General features: G+C 34.2%; 2 protein-coding genes across 3 annotated transcripts; both read left to right on the forward strand.

Moving 5' to 3' along the window:
* Positions 1–9,638: 9,638 nt before the first annotated feature.
* On the forward strand, positions 9,639–14,260 carry LOC110659926 (uncharacterized). Of its 2 annotated transcripts, none has more exons than XM_021818015.2 (6): positions 9,639–9,996; positions 11,042–11,239; positions 11,762–11,878; positions 12,015–12,164; positions 13,006–13,064; positions 13,899–14,260. In XM_021818015.2, exons 1-6 carry the CDS (start codon positions 9,826–9,828, stop codon positions 14,032–14,034), a joined length of 831 nt encoding a protein of 276 aa, XP_021673707.2. In that variant the 5' UTR covers positions 9,639–9,825; the 3' UTR covers positions 14,035–14,260. The 2 variants fall into 2 exon arrangements, with proteins under 2 accessions (XP_021673707.2, XP_021673709.1); XM_021818017.2 differs by having other exon boundaries at positions 9,640–9,996; positions 11,014–11,239.
* Positions 14,261–14,791: 531 nt separating this feature from the next.
* LOC110659925 (acyl carrier protein 2, mitochondrial) lies at positions 14,792–21,537 on the forward strand. Its single transcript, XM_021818014.2, has 2 exons — positions 14,792–15,110; positions 21,057–21,537. Exons 1-2 carry the CDS (start codon positions 14,895–14,897, stop codon positions 21,231–21,233), a joined length of 393 nt encoding a protein of 130 aa, XP_021673706.2. The 5' UTR covers positions 14,792–14,894; the 3' UTR covers positions 21,234–21,537.
* The last annotated feature ends 1,712 nt before the right edge of the window (positions 21,538–23,249 follow it).

The raw sequence follows: 23,249 nt of genomic DNA on the forward strand, positions 1-23,249 counted from the left end.
GAGCACTCACACACCAAATACTGTCACGACCCAACCTATGGGCCTGACCGGCACTAGGACCTGGGCCAGCCTAAAGCCCCCGAGGCCCGTAGTAAGCCTTAACTGTTCATTTACCCAATTCTAAGGCCCATTTGGGCCCAATTTCAAGAAAACAAACGGACAGAGTCCGGCCATAAAAATGGACTTTCCAACGGGGAGTTTTTGACTCACCCGACCTGTAAACACAATATATAGTCATTTGGGGAGCTCAGCTCACCCTCCACATACTCATCAACATAATAATAAATGGGAGCTCAGCTCCCTCATCCAATCCATCAAACATGCATAGCATATTAAGTTTACAGGTCCCAAAATAATAATTTTGTTTACAGACCCAAATCAAATAAACGTTTCTAACACATGCGGAAATTCTAAGATTTAACAAGTTTATACAACAGTAATAATTGACCTGCGAGGGAGAAAAGCAGGTTAACCAAAATAAAATCCTCCTGTAGCCTGAAAAAATATTGAACAGGAGTGAGCGTTCAACTCAGAGAGTAAAATATCAATTTTAACCATAATCTCTATAACTATCTATAACTAATGCACCCTGTAGAGTGAAATGCAACATCAACATCATTTTCACATCATAACATCAAAAATGTAATTTGGAGCACTCACGCACCCTGTAACATCAATCATAATATATGGGAGCTGATCCCCTATACAGCTCTCTTAAATCCAACCTGGTGCCAGCGAAGAACTCAGCTCGGACTTCCACTTAATAACCAAATCGGGGGTCCCAGTGAAGAACTCAAGCCGTGACTACCCCCCGAAGGATCGGGTCCCAACGAAGAACTCAAGCCGTGACTACCCCCCGAAGGATCGGGTCCCAGCGAAGAACTCAAGCCGTGACTACCCGTCCTATCCATAGTCCACACCACATCCCACGCACGCCAACGCACGCACACTGCTCCAAATTACCACAACAACACTCATGGCACTTTAACAGTTATCAATGCAACATAAATCGTGCCTAGAGTTTAACTACATAAATATATGCATATAAGTGATGCATGGGCATGCTGAACATATAATAATACCGAAATTACAATTAAAATTAATATTTTACTCACAGACTTGACGATGGTCACTAAGGCGGCTGGGCGGAGGAAGAAGGCTGTCCCGGCTCACCTGACAATTATATTACAATTATTTAATACAATCTGACTCAATACAAACAAAGAAAAAGACCAATTACGTCCTAAGTCGTGCCGAAAATCCGGCAGAGTCTCCCTTGTACCTAGGACCTACCCAACCTGCAAAAGGGTTCAAAACACACTTCTATACTCACAATCCATATATCCACAACTCAATCATATCACACAGCCCCTCCTGGGCCCATCAAATCAGTCATCCATCACAATACGCAAAATTTCAATTTAGTCCTTATTATTGATCATTTTTGCAAAAACTGGCCAAACAAGCTCTAAAAATTATAAAACTTTGCCCCGCGGTCCTTAGCAATATTACTAAGCTATTGCAAAAAGAATCGTAATTTTCTAAGCTACCACGAATATTTTACGGATTTTTAACCCTATTTAAGCACCAGAAAATTACGTAGAAACAAGGTTCGGGTTTACCTTTGCCGATTCCGACTTCGGGAACGCGCTCGGGACGTCTGACAATGGGGGGCTAGCCAAAACCTCGGTCCAATTCGGAGACTTTTCCGGTAACGGGTCCGTTCGCCCGAATTTGCGTATCCGGCCAATCGCCGAATTTCCGGGAATCGATGATACCTACACGAAGCCCATAACACGGGGGTTAGTACATAAATTTTTTAGAATTTTCTAAGCTCATTAAATGCTCGGAAAAACACTGCGAAGTTTCGTGGGACCCACCGAAAAACGGTGTCGAAAAAATTTGAAATTTATGTCGTTGCGAAGCTCTCGACGAATGGAGCGTGCTGGTGGCCTCGGTTTTCTCGTGGGATTCACGGTTTTCGAGAAATCTAGCCCAAAAGTTGAAATGGGCTAAAATCTTCCCGAGCAAAAATCGGACAAACCGCTCGATGGATTTCAGCGTTCTTGGTGTCTATGGAAAGCTCTCGCCGAGTAGATGATTTTGGACATAAGACCCGGTCCAATTGGTGGCCGGATCGGCCGGATTTGGCCGGGGAAGCTGAATCGACGCCAGCATAGGAGGCATTTCGCGTTTATCCCATTGTTTGGGAGGCTGCCACGGGCCGGGGTGGGGAGGAGAGAGAAAAGAGAGAGAAAAGGGAGAGGGACGACGCGCGCGGGGAAGAAAAAGGGAAGAAGGAAAAGGCCGGTCCGATTCGACCGATCCGGTCCGGTTCGATTCGGCCGGTTCGATTCAAAATACAAAATTTTGAATTTTTACTCTGCCTCGGGACCGAAAACGAGGTCCAAAAATTCTTAAAAAATTCCAGAAAACTCAGAAAAATACATAGACTCCAAATATATTTTTAGTTTTACCACGTGGTCTTTAAATTAATTTTTAAAAATCATCAAAGTTTTTATTTTCAGAAAATCGAACCCGATTTTTAAAATCCAAAAAATCTCAAAAAAATTTCTAAAATTTAAATAAAATTAAAATACCAAAAATGCTCATAAAATTTAAAATTTTGGGGTGTTACAAATACTGTCAAACAATACATATATGGGAGCTGATTCTCTATACAGCCCTCTTAATCCATCATCTGCCAGCGAGTGTCTCTCAAGCCGGACTTTTGCTTAATAAACCAAATACGAGGTCCTAGCGAGTGTCTCTTAAGCTGTGTCTACCCCGCAGAACCGGGTCCCAGTGAGTGTCTCTTGAGCCGTGTCTACCCGTCCTGTCTATATCGAATACCATATCACACGCACACCATGCTCACTCACTGCTTCAAATTACCACAAACAACATTCATGGCACTTTAACATTTATGAATGCGATATAAAACGTGCCTAGTGTTTAACTACATAGATACATATTTATAAGTGATGCATGAGCATGCTTGAACACATAATAATATCGAAATTACAATTAAAATTAATATTTTACTCACAAACTCAACCGAAGTTACTTTGGCGGCTGGGCGGAGGAGGAAGGCTGTTCTGACTCACCTGATAATTTTATTACAATTATTTAATACATTTGACTCAATACAAACTAAGAAAAGACCAAAGATGCCCTAAGTTGTGCCGAAAATTTGGCAAAGTCTCCCCTATACCTAGGACCTGTCCAACCTGCAAAAAAGCTTAAAACGCACTTCTATATCCACAAACCATACACCCACAACTCAATCACATCACATAGCCCCTCCTGAGCTCATCCAAATAGTCATCAATCACAATATGTAAAATTACAGTTTAGTTTTTATAATTAACCCTTTTTGCAAAAACTACCCAAATGAGCTCTAAAAATTCTAAAACTTTGCCCCGAGGTCCTTAGCATTATTACTAAGCTAATGCAAAAGGAATTATAATTTTCTGAGCTATCACAAATATTTTATGAATTTTTAATCCAATTTAAGTACTAGACAATTAAGAAAAAGTAAGGTTCGGATTTATCTATGCCGATTCCAACCCTGGGGACGCGCTCGGGATGTTTGACAATAGTGGGATAGCCAAAATCTCGACCCAATTTTCAAGACTTTTTCGATAGCCTGTCTGTCTGGTCGGAAATTTACAGACCCGGGCAATCGCTGAATTTCCATGAATTGAAGATACCTACACGAAGCCCACAACACGGGGGGTTAGTACATAATTTTTACGAAATTTTCTAAGCTCATTTAGTGCTCGAAAAAATACTACGAAGTTTCGTGGGATTCACCGAAAAATTGTGTCGAAAAATTTTAAAATTTATATTACAGTGAAGCTCTCAACTAGTGGTGTCACACCTTACCCCTCTGTAAGGCATAACATGATCCCGTAGAATACCTAATAAACTACTGAACTTCACCTACCGATAACTCATTAAGTACCCTACAAGGGATTTTAAAACAATTTTCTTATTTTTGATAAGTGGTGAGCATTTCTAATAAGTATTTTAAACATGTAATTAAGTTGAAAGCTAGTTGGAAATTTTGGCCCATTTTATTTTTTCGCAAATTTTATAAAAATTTTGACAGAGTTCCCTCTGTATTTTGAGAAAACAGTTCTTCAAATACCTGTAAAAAGCACTTCTAAAAATTTTCTCAACAACTGCTTCAATTTCAAACTCAATCTCAAACAATTTCTCAACACATTTATCAACTTTCAATTTCAAATCCAGTATCCAATGATCATCAAAATAATAATAATCAATTTCATTCAAATTAAATAAAATAGTTCCATTCATATTTCATTAGAAACAAAACAATTTGAATAGATCATTACAAAATTTACATTAAGAGAATTTCAAACTACAATATATATTACAACTTTATACAAAATTTATACAAACTGCTTAAGACCCATTTTTACATGTCCATATATTTATGTGCAATATATACATCAAAAGAAATATTTACAGTTACGGTATAAATTATACTCGAAGACTTCAAGCTGAATGATCCTCAATCCTTAGCAAATCACCACGCTTCTTCTAGTCTCAGATCTGCATGACAATAGAAGTTATCGCTGAGTACTAGGACTCAGTGGTGCACAACATAATAAATAATTTTTATGCAAAAATAAAATCATATTTATTCAAAAATTTGACTAAATATGAGCATTAAACACAAAACATGAATTATGATATTTTAATGCAAACCACGTTCATTTCGAAGTATCAAAACACATTTCATAAAACCCACAGTTAAATCATGCCATTCGAAACAAATAGAATCTCAATAATCAGAGGCTAAAGAGAAATCACATCACAAGGCTAGCTAGTTCAAATATATGGATATCCATTCACATCCTCTTCTACTGGCACACCTCAACACTTCTCCAGAGAAGGAATCAAAATTAGAAACTAATTACCCCCACTAGTCGTGCTAGTGAGGTGTTCAAATATATGGTCATGACACTGTGGTTTCAAAACTTATCTTAACAATTTGCTAAACATTGTCATTTCAAATATACACAATAACTTTTACAGTTTAAATCAAAACATCATAAATAATATCACAAATAAACTTTCAACAATTCCAAAGCACAAGTAAAATACATATTTCGTTCACTTTATCAATGAATTTTAAAGCATGGAGATGTTGTGCACAAACCTCAAGCGAGTCGTCCCTTAGCCTTGACTCGGTTCCTCGGGTTCCTTCCCGATATTCTTTTCAACTGAAACACACAATTTTATAATGTTTCAGTACTAGAACTTAACACAAATCCAAAATAAATTTAGCTTCACATTTACCTAGTTCTAACGTGTTAAATTCGACGTTCTCGAAATTTTTGTATTTCGGGTTACTATTCACTACACTATTCAAGTCAAATAGTTGACTTTCTAAGACTTAATAGGTATGGAAACTCCAACTTCACCCACATACCACATTTTGGTCATTAAATTTATTGGTTTGGGTCATTTTCTCAAAACTTAGGTATTTTAGGCAAAATTGCCAATTTTTGGTTTTGGAGTCCTAAGTTGCACTGTTTCATTGGCCCTTTTACTGTTGGAATTTGGCAAAACTTCCTTCATAGAAAATGTTCCTTATTGTCTTAAGTGTATTCTCATTTTTGGATCACCCCAATTGGAGTTTTGTAGCTCAAGGTATAGCCAAAATACAATTACTGTTCACGTGCACTGTTCATGCTGCAATTTAGGTTCTGGTAGACTTTTAATCCAACTTCATTCAATAATTTGATCAAGTTAAGTCCATAATTTGTCTAATTTCCTTCATACAAAATGTTCTACTATGTCTTAGGTTTCCATCGGTTCAAGAATCACCCAAATCGGAGTTTTCTAGAGAGAGTTATAGCCATTGGAACTTTACTGTTCAAATAGAAATCTGCAGTTTTGTAGGTTCAGTAACTCAACTTTGCTCAATCATTTGATTAGGTTAATGGCATAATTTGGGGTGGTATTCTTCATAAAAGTTTTAGATCTATGTCTTATCTAATTACTGGTAAAATTTCAGGTCATTTTGACCTTTCTAGCTCGAGTTATGACCAAATGAACAATTACTGTTCATTTGGTCAGTTTGTGCAGTGGCAGCCTGCTCTCATTTCACTTTGGTCAATTGGTTCACTAAGTTTTGGTCAGTTTTCGGCCATGGTTCCTTAATGAAAATTGTGCTATTTTATGTCTATTTTCATCCCCAATTAGTGGCATATCAATTGGACTTGTAAAATTTCCGTTTTGATCCTTCAAAGTTGGCTTGGTCATGCTGCCAGCAGCATGACCATTTGCCCTACGAATTTAACTTCCATTCTCACAATTTCCACACATCTCTTTTGGTCATTTTTTATCATTTTTCATCTAACATTAGGTCAAAGTCATCATTTATGCATTTCTCCAAAATTTGCCTCAAAACCCTAGGCCTCCAAACCCTAACCTCACTAAATTGTTGCATTTGATTAATTCCATGCATACATACATGTTTCTTCATCTCAAACAAGCTCACCTATGTATTTAAATCTAACAAACCATGCAAATATACCCCTATACACATGCTGGCCGAATTTCACTTTAGTCCCTCACACATATTTTTTTTATTATAAGTTTATTTCTATGCTCTTGATGCTATACATACACTAATTAAACTAAAAACTTGAAGTTTGCATTACTTACCTTGTTAGGTGTCTTTGAACTTTCACTTTCTCTCAATTTTCTTCAATTCTTTGATGACCAATCTTCCTCTCAAGTGATTAAATCAAGTTTTTATGAAGCAAGTATGGGAGGATTTGGGGTTTAATGGTGGTTTCAAAGCTTGAAGCAAGCTTTAATGGAGGTTTACAATGGTGAGGGAGAGAGAAACGTAAATGGGAGGAAGATGAGGTTTTTTTTACTTTTTTTTTCTTTTCTTTTCTTTTGTTTTTATCCTTATGGAAGACTTAAAAATCCATTTAATTAATTTATTAATTATATGACTTATGGCATCATGCATGATATCATGCATGATGTCATCTTCCTACACTTTTTTAACTTTTCCATTTTCTCTTTTTTTTTTTTCTATTAGTTATTTAATTTAATTCTCGATCCCAAAGTTTTCTTTCCTCCGATTTTATTTGACAGTTAGGTCAGGAGTCAGCTCTCGGGGTCAATTGACCAAATTGCCCTTCGCCGGTTCAACCCGGTTTGCAATTAATTCCATATTTCTTTCGGCTTCCTAACCTAATTATTTGACTGGATTAACAGATCTTTTTCGTGATTTTCTTTTTTCCACTGTGTTTATAAGGGTCCTAAGGACCGCAGCGTCACTTTTTACGGTTCGAAATTTGAGTTTAAAATGACTTCTCAGTCGTTCCCAAGGAGGTCACCCATCGCTGTGACTCTCAGTTCGTTTAACTTCTTATGTTCTGTTTTTCTTATTTATACTTAATTAATTGAACATTACTAATTATTTGTGTTTGTGCTTATCTAGTTGTCTTAAGTGTGGTTCTAATCCCCTTAACTGTCCGGACCAACACCGGTCACCGGAACAGTGAAATCTACCAGGCTATGCAAACGGGGTGTTACAAGTGGAGTGCTTCGGTACTCTCAGTTTTCTCTTAGGGTTCACGGTTTGCGAGAAATCTAGCTCATAAGTCAAAATGGACTAAAACTTTTCGGACAAAAATTGGCCAAACCACTCGATGAATTTTAGTATTTTTAGTGTCTATAAAAAGCTCTCGAGGTGTAGAGGAGCTTTGACACAAGACTCGGTCTGATCGGTGGCCGAATCGGCCGGATTTTGGCCGGGAAGGCGAAGCGAAGCACGCATAGGGGAGGACTTCGCGCGCATTTTTCAGCGGCCTGGTGCGTCGGCCGCGATGGGGAGAGTCTTTGAGGCGGAGGGTCAGTGAGAGAGGAGACGTTAGGCACGCGCGAGAGGAGGAAGAAGAAAAAGAAAAGGTCAGTCTGATTCGATAGATCCGATCCAATCCGATCAGGTTTGATTCTGCTGATCCGATTCAAAATACAAAATTTTGAATTTTTACTCTGCTTTGGAATCGAAAACGAGATCCAAAAATTTCGAAAAAATTATAGAAAACTCAGAAAAATTCGTAGATTCTAAATATTTTTAGTTTTGCCACGTGGTTTTTAAATTAATTTTTAAAAATCATCAAAGTTTTATATTTTCGAAAAATCGAACCCGATTTCTAAAATCTAAAAAATTTTAAATAATTTCTTAAAATTTAAATAAAATAAAATATTAATATTTACCCACCAAAATAATAAATTTAAAAATGAGGGGGTGTTACAAATATATAATTCACAAAATTTACTATATGTGGTGTGGAAATGTGATTAGTTTAATAATAAACTCCACTAATATATTTCGGAGATTAGAGGATTTTTTTCTCCTAAAGTTCATATATAAGTAAATTATAATGATTATTTTACAAAATACCCCTTAAAATTTTTCTTAAATCACAAATTTTTATATTTTTACTTTGATTAATAAAATAGTACTTTTGTCTAAATTAGATATTAAGATTCTATTTATTTTATAAAAAAATATTTTTTATCATTTAGAGCACTTAAAAATTTAGTCAATAAAAAATATTTTTTCAATTAAAAAAATTAAATATTTTTAAGAAAAATGATTTTATTTTTTTAAAAGTAATTTTCTATATTTTAATAATTTTACTAAACTATTAATTTAACATTACTATTAAAATAGTCAAAAATATTTTCATAGAAAATAATTTTTATAAAAATTTTTTATATATAAATTATTTTTCATAAAATAAACAGAGTCTAAATACATTAATGAATATTAGAAAAATAAATTAAATCTTTATTTTTATAAAAAAAATAATTAAATTAACCGATCAAAACAATTAAATATAATAAGAATAATTGATCAATAAAAAAAATATTGCTTTTCACATCTTCCACCCCAACCACTATTGTTATAATGATAATAATAATAAAAAAAGGGAACTAATAATATCAACCTTGCATTTTGCAAAAGCAACTATCCTTTTCCTTTTGTGTTGTTTTTCCTCAATGGTGTTGATGGCCAAATATTGATTAGGAATAAAGGGATTTCTCATGATTCACGATTTGTCTAAAATCTAATATTGTTTTAGAAAATAATGATTTTTAATTTTTTTTTTCTTTTAACTTCTTCATGGTTGAAAAAAAAAATAATGGTTATACCTTGATGTATAATTTTTTTAATATAAATATAAAATTAAATTTAAATATAATTAAATAATAAAAATAATTTTATAATTGATCTCTAGTAGTTTGAAATTAATATTTAATTATTATTATTATTATTATTAACAAATTTATTTTATATAAAAATTAAATTTATATTAAACTCATGAAAATGTACTTTGTCATTAATTTTTACTTTTGAAAATTAATTATACTGAAAGCATACATAACCCCATTTATGTAATTAGTTATCAATCAATTAAAATGAAAATAAAGAAATAGTCTAACCCAGTGCCAACTTTCAAACCACAGCCCCTAGATTCTAAGTAAAGTCAAAGTAAATAATAAATGGGAATAATTAAAAAATAATAATAAAAAAAAGGAAATAGAAGTGCCAAAAGGAACCCTTTTTCACAAATTCTGCTCAATCTCACATGTCTTTTACATCTAGACATATATTCTGATAAACATTTCTCTTTCTCCATTATCTCCCTCTCTATAAGCCCTCTGTGTTCTTTTCCTGCCAAAAGCAGGAGTTACATAGCTGTGCAGAGAGAAAATCAATCAGCAGGTATTGGGTAAGAAAATTTTCTGGGAGAGATGTGCACAACCTTTGCCACTATGAGACTTTTGTTAACCACTGCATCAACTTCCTTTCTTTTTTCTTCTCACTCTTTAGATTTCCCCTCTAAATCCCATAAAACAGGAAACCCTATCCTCAGCCATACATGTCCTGCTAGAAGGAAGTCTTCATCTCTCTCCAAACTGACGGTAACTCCCTTTCTCTGCAAATGCTCTCTCTATGTAATGGAATTTGTGTGTTGGGTTTTTGTTGACTAGTTATTTTAGATTAAAAATTGTGTAATTTTATTTTATTTATTTTATTTTTGTTTTCAATTGGATTTTACACTATTTCTTTGCATCCAAAATGACAGTGCTCCCTTTGGCCATTTTGTTTAAAATGTGAATTTTGGAGGTTTGGAGCTATATCTTGTTTGTTGTAGTGTCAAACTTCTAAATATTACCCTTTGAAAAAGATACTGATTCTCTTTAAGGAAGGTCAATTCATTTGCTTCAAAGTTTGTCCTATTTAAGGTTGTCAAATCCAGTGAATGTTTTATGCAATTAGAAATGGTAAGGAAGTTATATTGAAATATCAAATTTGTCCATATGAATTTATATTGGCGGGTATGTGAAAATAAGTGATTTACATTGTGGAGCAGCTCAATAAGAGATTTAGACCATGTGTTCAGTTTATTATGTTTTTTCATTTCTACTAATTTGCCCGCTATCACAAATTTCCATCCTGTAAGTCTCATTATCATATTAGTTTAGGTTTTACACCTCTTCTCTAGGTGAGCTTGTCCTTCATCATTTTTTTTTTCTTTTTTTTTTTTTGTAATGAAATTAACCTCCGCAACGATTATGTGGGTACTTTTTGGTCTACTAAATTAAGTACTATTCTGATAAACATATATACCTATTGATACATGTCCAGTTATGTCATAATCTTTCAATTTCCTCTATTCATATTCCAAAAACCTTTGATTTTTCACATTTGATGCAAGTGCTGTGATTTAAAGCTTTGCTGAGTTGAGTTGATATCATGATCAAGCAGTCACAAGCTTTATATACATGTGCTAGGCATTAAAGTATATAATTTTGAGCAAAAAAAAAAGTAGTAATATTAGGACTAATGAAAATGTGGCTTGAAGCTCATGTGAGCTTGAGGTTGTCTGATCACCACTATTTATGTTCAGTTGGTTTTCACTAATGATTTACTACCAGGTCCTCTGTTTTCATGTACTGGCAATAGTGGCTTTGTGGACATGTGAGAAGAGATCAAGACATGGATTGTTGGAAAGCTGAAGATGAAAATATGGTGTCCATGTTTGGTGGTACTGATGAAGATACTGGCACCCAAATTCCAACCCAAGCCCAATCTATTGTGGAAGGATCAAGCACAGTTGTAGTGTCAGAGTATAAGCCTGTTCCCGACGTAGACTATTTACAGGTATATAATCTTTCCATTGAAAAATTTTGCTTCAACTAAGAAATTATTTTCTATGGTTGATGATGAAAAGTGAACATCTGAACTGATCCAACCCTTTTTGATGTCAATAAAATCTCTCCATCGCTTTGGTATTTTGGTTTTGGCTGTGGAGAAAATTTAACCACAATAATCAAGGGTGTCGCTTAGATGTTACCACTGGAGTGATCAAATGACATTAAATATCTCATGTTAGTACGTTATTATAGATGATAGATTTTTTCCCTCTTCCCAATATAATTGTTAAAAAATTCAGATTTTTAGTCCATTTCTTTATGACTTTATTCTAGGTGTGTTGTATCTCAATTATATAATTTCTTTTAAGCTATGCCATATGAGTGGTGATTTGATTGCACATGAGATCACAACTTTACAGTTTGAAATATTTCCAACTGTTTCTTCTTCTTTTTCGTTTATTTAATTCTTCAGGACTTTGAAATCTGTATTCAACATTGAAGTTTTACATGGTCACATGCATTTTTGCAGGAGTTATTAGCCATTCAACAACAGGGGCCTAGAGCTATTGGCTTTTTTGGTACACGGAATATGGGATTCATGCATCAAGAACTCATTGAGATTCTTAGTTATGCTCTGGTTATAACAGTAAGATGCATTAACTTCAGTACAGTACATCTTAATTTTACATGCGTTGTATGGGTACTTGTTCAGTCTCAACTTGTAAATGTGGACATATTTAATTCCTATATTCCTGAAGTTGCTTCATAAATTTTGGTTGCAGAAAAATCACATTTTTACATCAGGTGCATCAGGGACTAATGCAGCTGTTATCAGAGGTGCTTTAAGAGCAGAAAAGCCAGAGCTGCTTACAGTAATATTGCCTCAGAGTTTGAAAAAACAATCGCCCGAGAGCCAGGAATTATTGGCAAAAGTAAGGGTTTAATTATGACATTCATTCGTGCCATACTTTGTCAGTCTGCCTATTCTTGTGATTATTGCACCTTCGGAGGTTTCCTTTTTGTATTGTATTCTGTTTCTATCTTTTATGGAAGGAAGTTAAAGTTTATGACCTGTATAAATGGTGTATCACATAATTCTCTTTGGCTGAAATTAATTCTTATTAGGGAGGATTCTGAATTGTAGCCTTGAGCATTACTTTCATTGGAGGATTTTGAATACATGCATACAGAAATTTTGGTTGGTCTCATAAGTTTTTGGGTGAAGTAAAATGTCTAAATATTTGCTTTATCTCAATATTTTATGATTGTGAACTTTTAATTAGGCCTGTTGTTTGTAATTTGGTTTTGAAATCATCTATGTGAAAGTCACAATTTTTTTATGGAGCCAGTGCATGCTGTTGGTATGGCTAGTCAAAAGAAAGATTTCTGTTCCATACAAGGGTTTTAACCCCTTGTTCATTCTCTCAAACTACAACACAAGCTTATATACTGAAATATTCTTGTAGCCGGCCTGTTTGATAGTCATCTTTCTAGGATTATTTTCTATTAAGATGATAATGCAATCATGAGGGATTGGTTGTGGCTGAAGGTTTTATGGTTTATGCTTCATACATGCAACTTTCTTGTAATTGAGGACTGAATATGTTTAATCTATTATTTATTCTGCCTATATTTGAACTCACTGATTATAGGAACTAAATGGAGTTGTATAGGAAGATGATACTGGGCATTGACGGGCATAGTAGCAAAAATCTAGCTTTGAAGGCAACTTGTAGTGTTATACTAATTTTTTTGGTGATTTTGGGTTTGCAGGTGCAAAATGTGATAGAGAAGCCTCACTATGATCAACTACCACTGATTGAAGCCAGCAGGTGTGTGCTAACATTGTTATTCTTCTAGCGTGTAAATAACTTGTGGCCTTCAGTTTGTTGTGCCTACTGATATTGTTTTTCTTCTTAAATTTTCATCAACTAGCAAGCCTGTCAAACTAAGAAAATTATAATTAGTTTCAGAGGCAGACTGATAATGGACATTTCCTCTTGATCTTGGTAAAATGCTGAAGTTGCTTGTGAAGCATTGAATGACTGAAAATAACACTTTTAGAGTTTCTATATTAGACTATTAATAGAAGAATAGCCATGTTGTATTCTCCTTACCTTCCTCTTTTTCCCTGAACACCGCCATTCTAGACTGTATTTGCCACTATAATTTGTTTTTATTATAAGCCCCTTAAGAATGAAAAGAACAAAAATGACATGAGTTAATGACTTCATGGCTTGAGTTGAGATTGGAGCCTAGAATTCTTTGTTGAAAATGGTGGATGTTGCTGTATTGAATTTAATTCACTGATTCAGGGATTTGTTGATCATTACCTAGTTAATTTCTTAACAAACTTAATGAAGCTTGCAAGTGAGCCTGATTTTTAATCAATCTCAGTTGGAGCTGTAAATGAATGTGAGCCTGCGTATTGTTCTAAATCAGTTTCTGCAACATACCTTGCAAGTATCCGAGGGAGAACTGCAAGCTTTAAACAAAACAGATGCAACTGATACTTAGTAGCTGTTGAATTTTGCATTAGTGTGAAGTTATATCAGCATTAGTTGCAGTGAAGTTCTTTATCAAACGTTTTATGCAGTTCAATAAATTTGAATTTGCCTAATGGTTTATTTTCTTTTCTTTTCTTTTTTGTTATGACAAAATTGCAGGCTGTGTAATATGGACATTATTTCTCATGTACAACAAGTCATTTGCTTTGCCTTCCATGATAGCAAGTTGCTCATGGAAACTTGTCAAGAAGCAAAAAACCTCCGGAAAATTGTGACTCTCTTTTACCTGGACTGAAGCAATCGGTTCATTTGTCTATATGATGATTAGAGAGAGAGATTTTGCTTATTCTTTTGTCTGTAAATTAGGAGATGAATTGAAAAATTGCTTTACTTTGCATATTGTAACAGTGGTGAAGGGAGCCAATTTGCTCCTCTTCATTGGAAAGATGAGAAATAGGTTCTTATTCACTATTTTAGCAGAATATGTGGGAATAAGCAAATCAAATATTCACATTCAATAATGTCTTCATGCATATGATGCATTTGACAAGTTTGAATATGTTTATTTCAAGCAACACCTTAAGGGCCTCATTGACATTGTTGTTAGAGTTGTTGAGGAAAACATCTCTTTAAATATATTTGTTAGAGTTATTAAAAATTATTTTGGAGTTAAATTTAATTTATCTAAGTCATAAAAATTTAAAAATAACTAAAATTTTTTTAATCCGTTTAAAATGATAGTTTTTTTAAAAAAATATTTTTTAATCTTTCAACTCGACTTCAAATAGATATTAAGTTGTTCTAAATTGAGCAGTTTTTTGTAGAATTGTTAAATTTTAATATCTAAATTGCTATTTTATAAAAATATTTCAATCCTTTAAAATTTTTTATTTTTCAAAAAAAAAAGGATGAAACTATATATTTTTTTTAACAGTGGTAAAGTACTTAAATGCGGTGAGTAATTATTTTCCAAGCTCCGTTAACAGTAAGCTTGTTTTTTGTGACTAAAACGGTGTCGGTCTACAACCACATGAATGTTTATCTTTCTTTTCGCATTTCTCCCACTTCACTGCAAGTGAGAAAGCAAAGAACCTTCTTTCAACAAACGCACAGAGAGAGAGAGAGAGAGAGAGAGAGAGAGGGAGAAGCACTGAAATGGCGGCGAGAGGAGCTTTGCTAAAGTACTTTAGAGTTAATGTTCAGACCGTACCTCAAAACCCTAGACTCAATACCGGCCTCTCTGCCCTTTCATTCAATGCAATATTTCGCCGTTTCTCTGAGGAGGTGAGGGGCTCCTTCCTCGACAAATCCGAGGTCGCGGATCGTGTCATCAGTGTCGTCAAGAACTTCCAGAAGGTCGATCCTTCCAAGGTAATTCCTCTTTGTTTTCAGGACTAGTACCTATGATTTCGCTATTTTAAAAAATCCTTATTTTTATGGATTGAGCTTTGTTTAATAATCAAAAAACAATTGTTAAGAGGCTTTAAAAAAAAATTGTTAAATTGATTTTGCCGAGACCAACTTGTTAAACCCACTGAATTCAAAGCTATGGGGTTTTATGGGACTTAATTTTTCAAGGTAAATTTGTTACCTAGAAGAATTTTTTTTTTTCAGGTATGATTTATTTTGCTTGGATTGTTTGTGCCTTCTTTTGGGGAATTTGGTTTATTTAATCATTGGAATATCAAAGTGAAAATGGTACTGATAGTGTTCATTTATAAGTGAAATGAAAGGATTTTCCGAGCAGCTCCCTTCTTGGAGGGAAGAAGGGCCACTTTGGCTTATTTTGGTTTTCTTTTTTCTTACAGGGCCTTCACTTACTTTCTGAGAATCTTTATTGTTATTTTTAAGTTTGGAAGCTACCTGAATACATTGTGATTGTTGTCAATGCCGCCACACACCCCCCTCACCCACACACCACCAACCCCTCTCCCCCTCCCCCCCCCCCCTCTTCTTTTTTTTCTTTGCTGCTGTTATTCAATCAATGTGCTTCCATTGGTTGAGAGTTTCCAGGTTATACTAGCCATTAGTTCAGATATGTTGTTTTCTTATTACTGGTTTACTGATGATTTGAGTTCCTTTCCGTAAGAAATTTATGGCTTATTGCAAGATTGACAATGCACCAAACAGTATGTGTGCAAGCGAACAGTAATGTAGTGAAAATAGAGCAAACTCGAAATTGTGAAAATTTCAGTCTTTCTGCTGAGATTTAGGAATACTGAATTAGATAGACATTACAAAACCAAAGCAAAGGTCTTGTATTTGAACTGGACACAGTTATGCTTTTTGTGTAGATTGATAATTTGTTAAAGTGGCATTATTTCTTTAACTTGTGATTCATTAAGTTGTGGCATTTTTATGGCTTTTTTTTTCATACTTATGGCTTGCTTGTGTTACGCATTGCTGCATTTGATTATCTGAAGTGAGCAGGACCTATTATGATGCTGATTTGAAACCAACTTCTTATTGCCATGTCATATTTGGTTTGAAGGATTTTTTTTCCCTCTGTTTCTTATTAGATACTGATGTCAATGCTGTTTTCTTTTGGATTATTAACTTACTGAGAAACTGTGGATCAGAAGTAGATTCTCTGGTAGATTTCGGAATTAATTATCTATAGTACTTAAGAGGGAATTGGATACATTGGGTAGAAGAATAGTTTCACTATGATTTTGATTTTCTTCTTGCTTGTTTGTCTTCCCTTCATCCCAAGAATAATCATTTCGATGACCTGGATGTGATATCTTTTCTTTCTTTTTTTCTTTTTCTTTGAGGATAACCTGGATCTGCTATCCTTAGGGCCGGTTTACTTGTATTAAATTGAACTAAATAAAAATATGGAAAATGTGTTCACTTGTAGATGATAGAAAACAATTTTCTAATTCAAGAAAATAAAAAAAAATTATTCATATCTTTCATAATTAAAAAAAATCATTGTGGAATATATTTAAAAACTTATTTAATTTTAAAATTTTTAATATGTGCTACTTATTTATTTTATAATAATATAATTAAATTTTTATTATTGTAAATAAATATTTTTCTAAATAATTACTTAATTTTATAGTTTAATTTTGGCTATAAAAGTTATTGTTTTCCATTTTGAAAAGTGTGGAAAACAAGATTTTTGTTATAAAGGAAAACAATGGAAAATAACTTAAAAGTTATTTTCTAAACCTTAGTTAAATTTTGGAAAACTGGTTTTTCAATTCTCCATTTGGAAAACTGGCATATGTAACATGAGATTCAGTTTTCCAGTTTTCATGGAAATTTTTTTTAGAAACCTACCCTAGTTTTCCACAAGGGAACAGACCCTTAGTGATACATTATATGATGGGATCAGAATTGACAAAATGAAATGAGTGCTTATGGAGTATTTCTGCATGGCGTGTAAATTGATTTGGTGAAATAATAGAAGCATTATATCCTCATCCTTTATGGATTTTTTTTTTGGTACTTAGAATAGAAATTTGATTCGTGTGCTGGATAGTGGATATTGAAGTAAAAGCTATATTTTCAGGTGGATGTGGATGTGGATGTGGATTTTTGAGTTAGTTGTTAATGAGAAATACTTGAGAAAAATAAAGGAAGAAATATGTATAGCTTCTTCTCCTGCACTCAACTCAACTAAGCCTTTATCCAAAAAATTTGAGGTCGGCTATATGGATTCTCTTGCTCCACTCTAAACGATTTTGGGTTAAATCTTCGGAAATGTGTAATGCTTCTAGGTCATGTTATACTACTCTTCTCCAAGTTAGTTTAGGTCTGGCCCTTCTTTTCTTTCTATCCTCTACTCTAATGTGCTCTACTTGTCTAACTGGAACTTTCGTATGTCTACGCTTCACATAACTAAACCACTTCAATCTCCCTTCTCTCAACTTATCCTCAATTGATACCACTTCTACCTTTTTTCTAATACTCTCATTACGGACTTTATCTAATCTAGTATGGCCATTCATTCACCTTAACATTCTCATATCTGTAACTCTCATCTTAGACACATACGACTTCTTCAGTGCCCAACACTCACTACCATATAACATGGCTGGTCGTATGGCTGTACGGTAAAATTTTCCTTTCAACTTATTGGGAATCTTGTGATCACATAAACCTCCCGTGGCACGTCTCCACTTCAACCATCCGGCTTTAATCCTATGACTAACATCCTCCTTACATTCCCCATCTACTTAAAAGACTGAGCCGAGATATTTAAAGTGATTACTTTGGGACAGTATCACTTCATCCAAACTAACTCATTCCCTATCACCAGTTCGGCCTTCATTGAACTTGCAATGCATGTATTCTGTCTTCGTTCTACTTGACTTAAAGCCCTTTGACTCTAGAGTACTTCTCCAAAGCTCTAGCTTTCTATTGACTCCTTCTTGCGTCTCATCTGTCAGAACTATATTATCTGCAAATATCATACACCAAGGGTTACTCTCTTGTATATGTTTCATTAATTCATTTAAAACTAATGTAAAAAAGTAACTGAATCTTGGTGTAATCCAATTGAGATAGGAAAATCTCTGGTGTCCCCTTTCACTGTGCGCACAATAGTAGTTGCTATTTCATACATGTCTTTCAACACTTGTATGTACCTAATAGATACCCTCTTTTGTTCTAACACTCTCCATAAGACATCTCTTGGAACACTATCATAAGCTTTCTCCAAATCGATAAAAATCATGTGTAAATCTTTACTCACATTTCTATATTTTTCCATCAAGTTTCTAATAAGAAAGATCGCTTCCATAGTTGAACAATCAGGCATGAAGTCAAATTGATTGGGAGAGATAGAAGTATCATGACGTAGTCGATGTTTCACAACTCTCTCCCACAACTTCATGGTATGGCTCGTGAGTTTAATTCTTCTATAGTTTGAACAACTCTATATGTCTCCCTTATTTTTAAAAATAGGTACTAAAATACTCCTCCTTCATTCATCAGGCATTTTCTTTGAATTTAGAATTTTATTAAACAATTTAGTTAACCATGTCACTCCTATATCTCTCAAACACTTCCACACTTCAATTGGTATTCCATTGGGTCCACAGGCTTTACCAACTTTCATTCTTTTAAGTGCTTCCTTTACTTCAAAAGATCTAATCTTTTTATTATAATTCACATTCTTTTCTATTGCTCTGTAGTCTATATTTACGCTATTACCATTTTGACTATTATTAAAGAGATCATCAAAATAATTTCTCCATCTTTCTTTAATGTCCTTATCTTCACTAACACTTTTCCTTCTTTATCTTTAATGCACCTAACTTGATTGAGATCTTGACATTTTTTTCCTCTCCTCTTTGCTAATCTATAAATATCTTTCTCCCCTTCTTTAGTTTCAAGTTTTTCATATAAGTTTTCAAAGGCCTGCGCTTTTGCTTGACTAACTGCCTTTTTTACTTCTTTCTTTGCTATCTTGTACTGTTCATATGCCTCGTTATTAACACACTTAGGTACTTTCTTATACCATTCTCTCTTTCTCTTCACTGCTTTTTGTACTTCCTCATTCCACCACCATTTCTCTTTTAAGGGTGGTCCATGTCATTTAGACTCTCCAAGTATTTTTCTAGCTATTTCTCTAATCTTTGATGTCATTTGTATACACATACTATTGGCTTCCATATCCAGCTTTCATATTTCAGACTCGAGAAGCTCATTTTTGAACTTCACTAGCTTTACTCCTTTGAATTCCTACCACTTTGTTCGAGCTACACCATTTCTTCTAACCTTACTTGAATTATTTCTAAACTTGACATCCAAGACCACTAACGGATGTTGACTTGTTAAAGCCTCTCCCAGAATGACTTTACAATCCTTGCATGGAGCTCTATTTGTCTTCCTGGTTAAGAAGAAATCAATTTGGCTTTTATGTTGTCCACTTTTGAAAGTCACTAAATGTGACTCTTTTTATAAAGTAGGTATTTGCTAGTATTAGGTTGTATGACATAGCAAAATTCAGAATGTTTTTTCTCTCCTCATTTCGGTTGCCAAATCCAAAATCTCCATGAACATTCTCATAGCCTTGCCTATCACTTTTTACGTATCCATTCAAATCTCTACCGATGAAAACATTCTCTTCATTTGGTATGCTTTGCATTAGATCATCCATATCTTCCCAAAACTTTTGTTTACTCTCACTATCTAGTCCTATTTGTGGAGCATGAGCACTAACTACATTTATTGTTTCTCCTTCTAGTACTAGCTTTACTAGTATAATTCTATCTCCTACTCTTTTCACAGCTATCACAACATCTTTCAATGTCCTGTCTATGATTATGTCCACACCATTCTTATTTCTCTCCTTTCCGGTAAAACACAGTTTGTACCCTGAATTACCTACTTTCTTATTTTTCTCTCCTACCCATTTAGTCTCCTGAATGCAAGCAGTATTCACCCTTCTTCTTTTCAAGGTATCCACAAGCTCCGTCAATTTTCTTATAAGTGATCCAATATTCCAAGTACCAACCCTGATATTCCTTCCTAATTGATCTCCTTCTATCATGTTCCTTCCTAATTGATCTCCTTCTATGATATCTTCTCTTTTTATCTATGCCTATCTGGTGTTCTATTTCACTATCTGTTCTGCTATCTGCCCTATGGACTAACTTCTTTATCTACACTCGTCCATGATGTGGGAACTCTTGCTCATTTAAACACTATACCCGGACGCCGGCATGGGGCGTCGCTTTCGATGAACGCTCTACACCCTTGCATATTTCTCACTACACTCGGGCTCCGATGTAACGCGTCGTAAGTAGAGGACGCCTCAATGTTTATATCATTTGAATCCATATCATAAGATGTGACGAAATTTTTATGCTTGTTAAATCAATATTTGTAACTCATTCTCAATTTCATTGGTGATTTAGAAATGTAAGTGATGAATCCTTATAGTGGTTACCACATTCCAGTTTATACTTGGAATTCTTTACCAAAATGTCCCTGACCTGGGATTTTGATTGAATTGTATTTTTGTTACTTTCACTGCTAGCAAAGAGTGTGCAATGATTGGCAAGTGACAACTTTGATTGATTAAGATTCGAGTGGAAAAGCAATATCATATGGTCACTCATTCACAATTGAAATGTTGCTTTTAGAAAGAAAGTACCTCAATCCTTAACGTGTCCACATTTGAATCCAAAATGTGATGTAAGCTAACTATTCTTGCCTTGTGCTCTTTTGGTGTTTTCCTTTTGAATCTTTTGCAAGTTTCTCTGTGTGTGTGTGTGTGTGTTTAATTTTTTTTTCATTATGGACTCGCTTTTGCCTTTTAGTACTATCAGCTGAAAAAGCTATGCATTTCCTTTTCAGGTCACACCAAATGCCCATTTCCAAAATGATCTTGGGTTAGATAGTTTGGACAGCGTGGAGGTTGTGATGGCCCTTGAAGAAGAGTTTGGCTTTGAGATCCCAGATAACGAAGCAGATAAGATCAGTTCCGTCAACCTTGCTGTTGACTTTATAGCTTCACACCCTCAGGCGAAATAGGGAGAACTATGAAGTTCTAAGTAGTATTTTTGTTCTTTTCTATGAAGAATTAGCAACATTAGTTAAAAATTCTCAAATCTTGGTCTCTATTTTTCTTTCGAACAAAAATGTTTGAGACACCTTGGATTTGTCCATTCCCGAATCTGTTTGAAGAGGATTGTTTTTGATATCTGTGACTGAAATGAAATGGTGCGCATCCACTTGAAGGGATTTGTAATGGTCCAATGAGCAGGAACTATTGGTTGACACTAGTTGTTCATTGCCTCTATGAAAGTTTCTTTTCAATAAAAATTTCTTTAATTTCCTCACAGATGTAATTGGTGTGGAAATATAATGTGCATCTGAAATGCAACTACAATCGGGCAATATATTATTTTGGTATTGCATGGAGAATTAGCAATGATAGGTGACAACACATTGCTGCATGAGATTTGCATTTTAGCTATTCAGAAATTATTTTTACTTGGTGCTGATATTATTTTGCCCTGAGGTTAGATGTTCTTTTGTCCAGTTTCTCAATTAATTCTTACTTTAACCAAGTTCAGGAATCATTTGGTCTTCTCTATTTAGTAATCCAGATTGCATATTTTGTTTGAAGGAAACTCATGATTTGGCAGAGATGGTAATACTGTAATGCATATGAAAAGGCTAGATTTGTGAAATAGAGAAAATGCAGTGGAGTTTTTGGACCAAGCTTGCCAATGTGCACAAAGATGCATGGCCAGTCGGCTCAATACTTGATTATTTTTGTCAGAAGGAGATCGAGAGTGGGAACAAATGAATTTTAAGCTTTCAGTGATTGGATCAAACTAGACTAGCGGCTAAATACTTAATTAGTATTCTGCAGTTAAACTATTTTCTATTATTCCTGAAACTTAATTGGCTGGTACACCAGTAACAATTTAGATTGGCTAATTGATGGGTCCCATGAGTTTCTGATTGGTCCCCTTCAATCTTTATGCATCACTAGCCCCCTTCCTTGAGCATTCATAGTCTTGCCTTGTGGACTTAGAGATGACTTTGAAAATGTCAAGGTGAATGGAGCTTATACTTCAGAAACTGCCCTTGTTTTTGAACAATTGACGCCAATGTTCATTGCCCATAGAAGGGGTTGGAGTTGGAGCCCCTATAATGTAATAAATAAAATAAATTGAGATTTTTGCTTTTGGATGTATGCTTCAATTTTTATCACAATGTTTAAGCACACAATCTACCTAGTTTCCTTTAGATGGGAAAAGGACAATTTGGAAACGTCTTTGGAAATAGGCTTAGTGATGGTGGGATTTGGAATCAAACCAAAATCAATCTGAATCAAATTGTTTCTTTCTTTTTTAAAATTGAATTAAAATCGGATAGTTTTATTTAGTTGAATTTATGGTTAAATCTAAAATTTTCCTTTCAAAAAAATGTTTAACTGTTAAATTAAATAAAAGTTAGATTAAATTAGTATCAAATCAAAATTGAAACTTACAGAGGCTCTATAATATAATTTTAGGTCCCTTAATCTTTAAATTGAAATTGATTCAAACTGAATTAACCGTGAAATCTACTTAAAAGGATATCTTTGATAATTTTTTTTCCTTCCTTTTAATTGGTTTCACTCATGAAAGTTTGATGCCTAAATAATATTTATTTTAATTACTAACTTTTTGTTTATATAGCTAATCATAAAATTATTAGTCCAACAATATCTACTATTTTAACTTGATATTTTTTTTAAATACATCCCTTTATATTTAAAAATCATTGAATAAAATTAATATTAGTAAGAGTCAATAATTTCTCATATAAATTTTTTCAATAATCAAGAAATTACTGAAATTTTTGTCACTAATGAACAAATTTATCAAATAAAATATAATTGGGCATTGCAACGTCCAACTGAGTTCTAATTGGTAGCATGAAGAAAGTAGCTTTCCTAATCTCATCCCAGTAATCCAATAACGACACATAAAAATTCACTAGCAGCAGACCAGACCCAACCCACCCCACTTGAAACGCCAAGCACTTGGTCCA

This window comes from Hevea brasiliensis, chromosome 7, assembly GCF_030052815.1.
Source record: "Hevea brasiliensis isolate MT/VB/25A 57/8 chromosome 7, ASM3005281v1, whole genome shotgun sequence".
Lineage (NCBI taxonomy): Eukaryota > Viridiplantae > Streptophyta > Magnoliopsida > Malpighiales > Euphorbiaceae > Hevea > Hevea brasiliensis.

Coding starts and splice junctions, on each gene's coding strand:
- LOC110659925 (XM_021818014.2), top strand. CDS start 14,895: ATGGCGGCGAGAGGAGCTTTGCTAAAGTACTTTAGAGTTAATGTTCAG. Junction 15,111..21,056: donor AGAAGGTCGATCCTTCCAAG/GTAATTCCTCTT, acceptor TTTCCTTTTCAG/GTCACACCAAATGCCCATTT.
- LOC110659926 (XM_021818015.2), top strand. CDS start 9,826: ATGTGCACAACCTTTGCCACTATGAGACTTTTGTTAACCACTGCATCA. Junction 11,879..12,014: donor GTTATGCTCTGGTTATAACA/GTAAGATGCATT, acceptor TTTTGGTTGCAG/AAAAATCACATTTTTACATC. Junction 13,065..13,898: donor CCACTGATTGAAGCCAGCAG/GTGTGTGCTAAC, acceptor ACAAAATTGCAG/GCTGTGTAATATGGACATTA.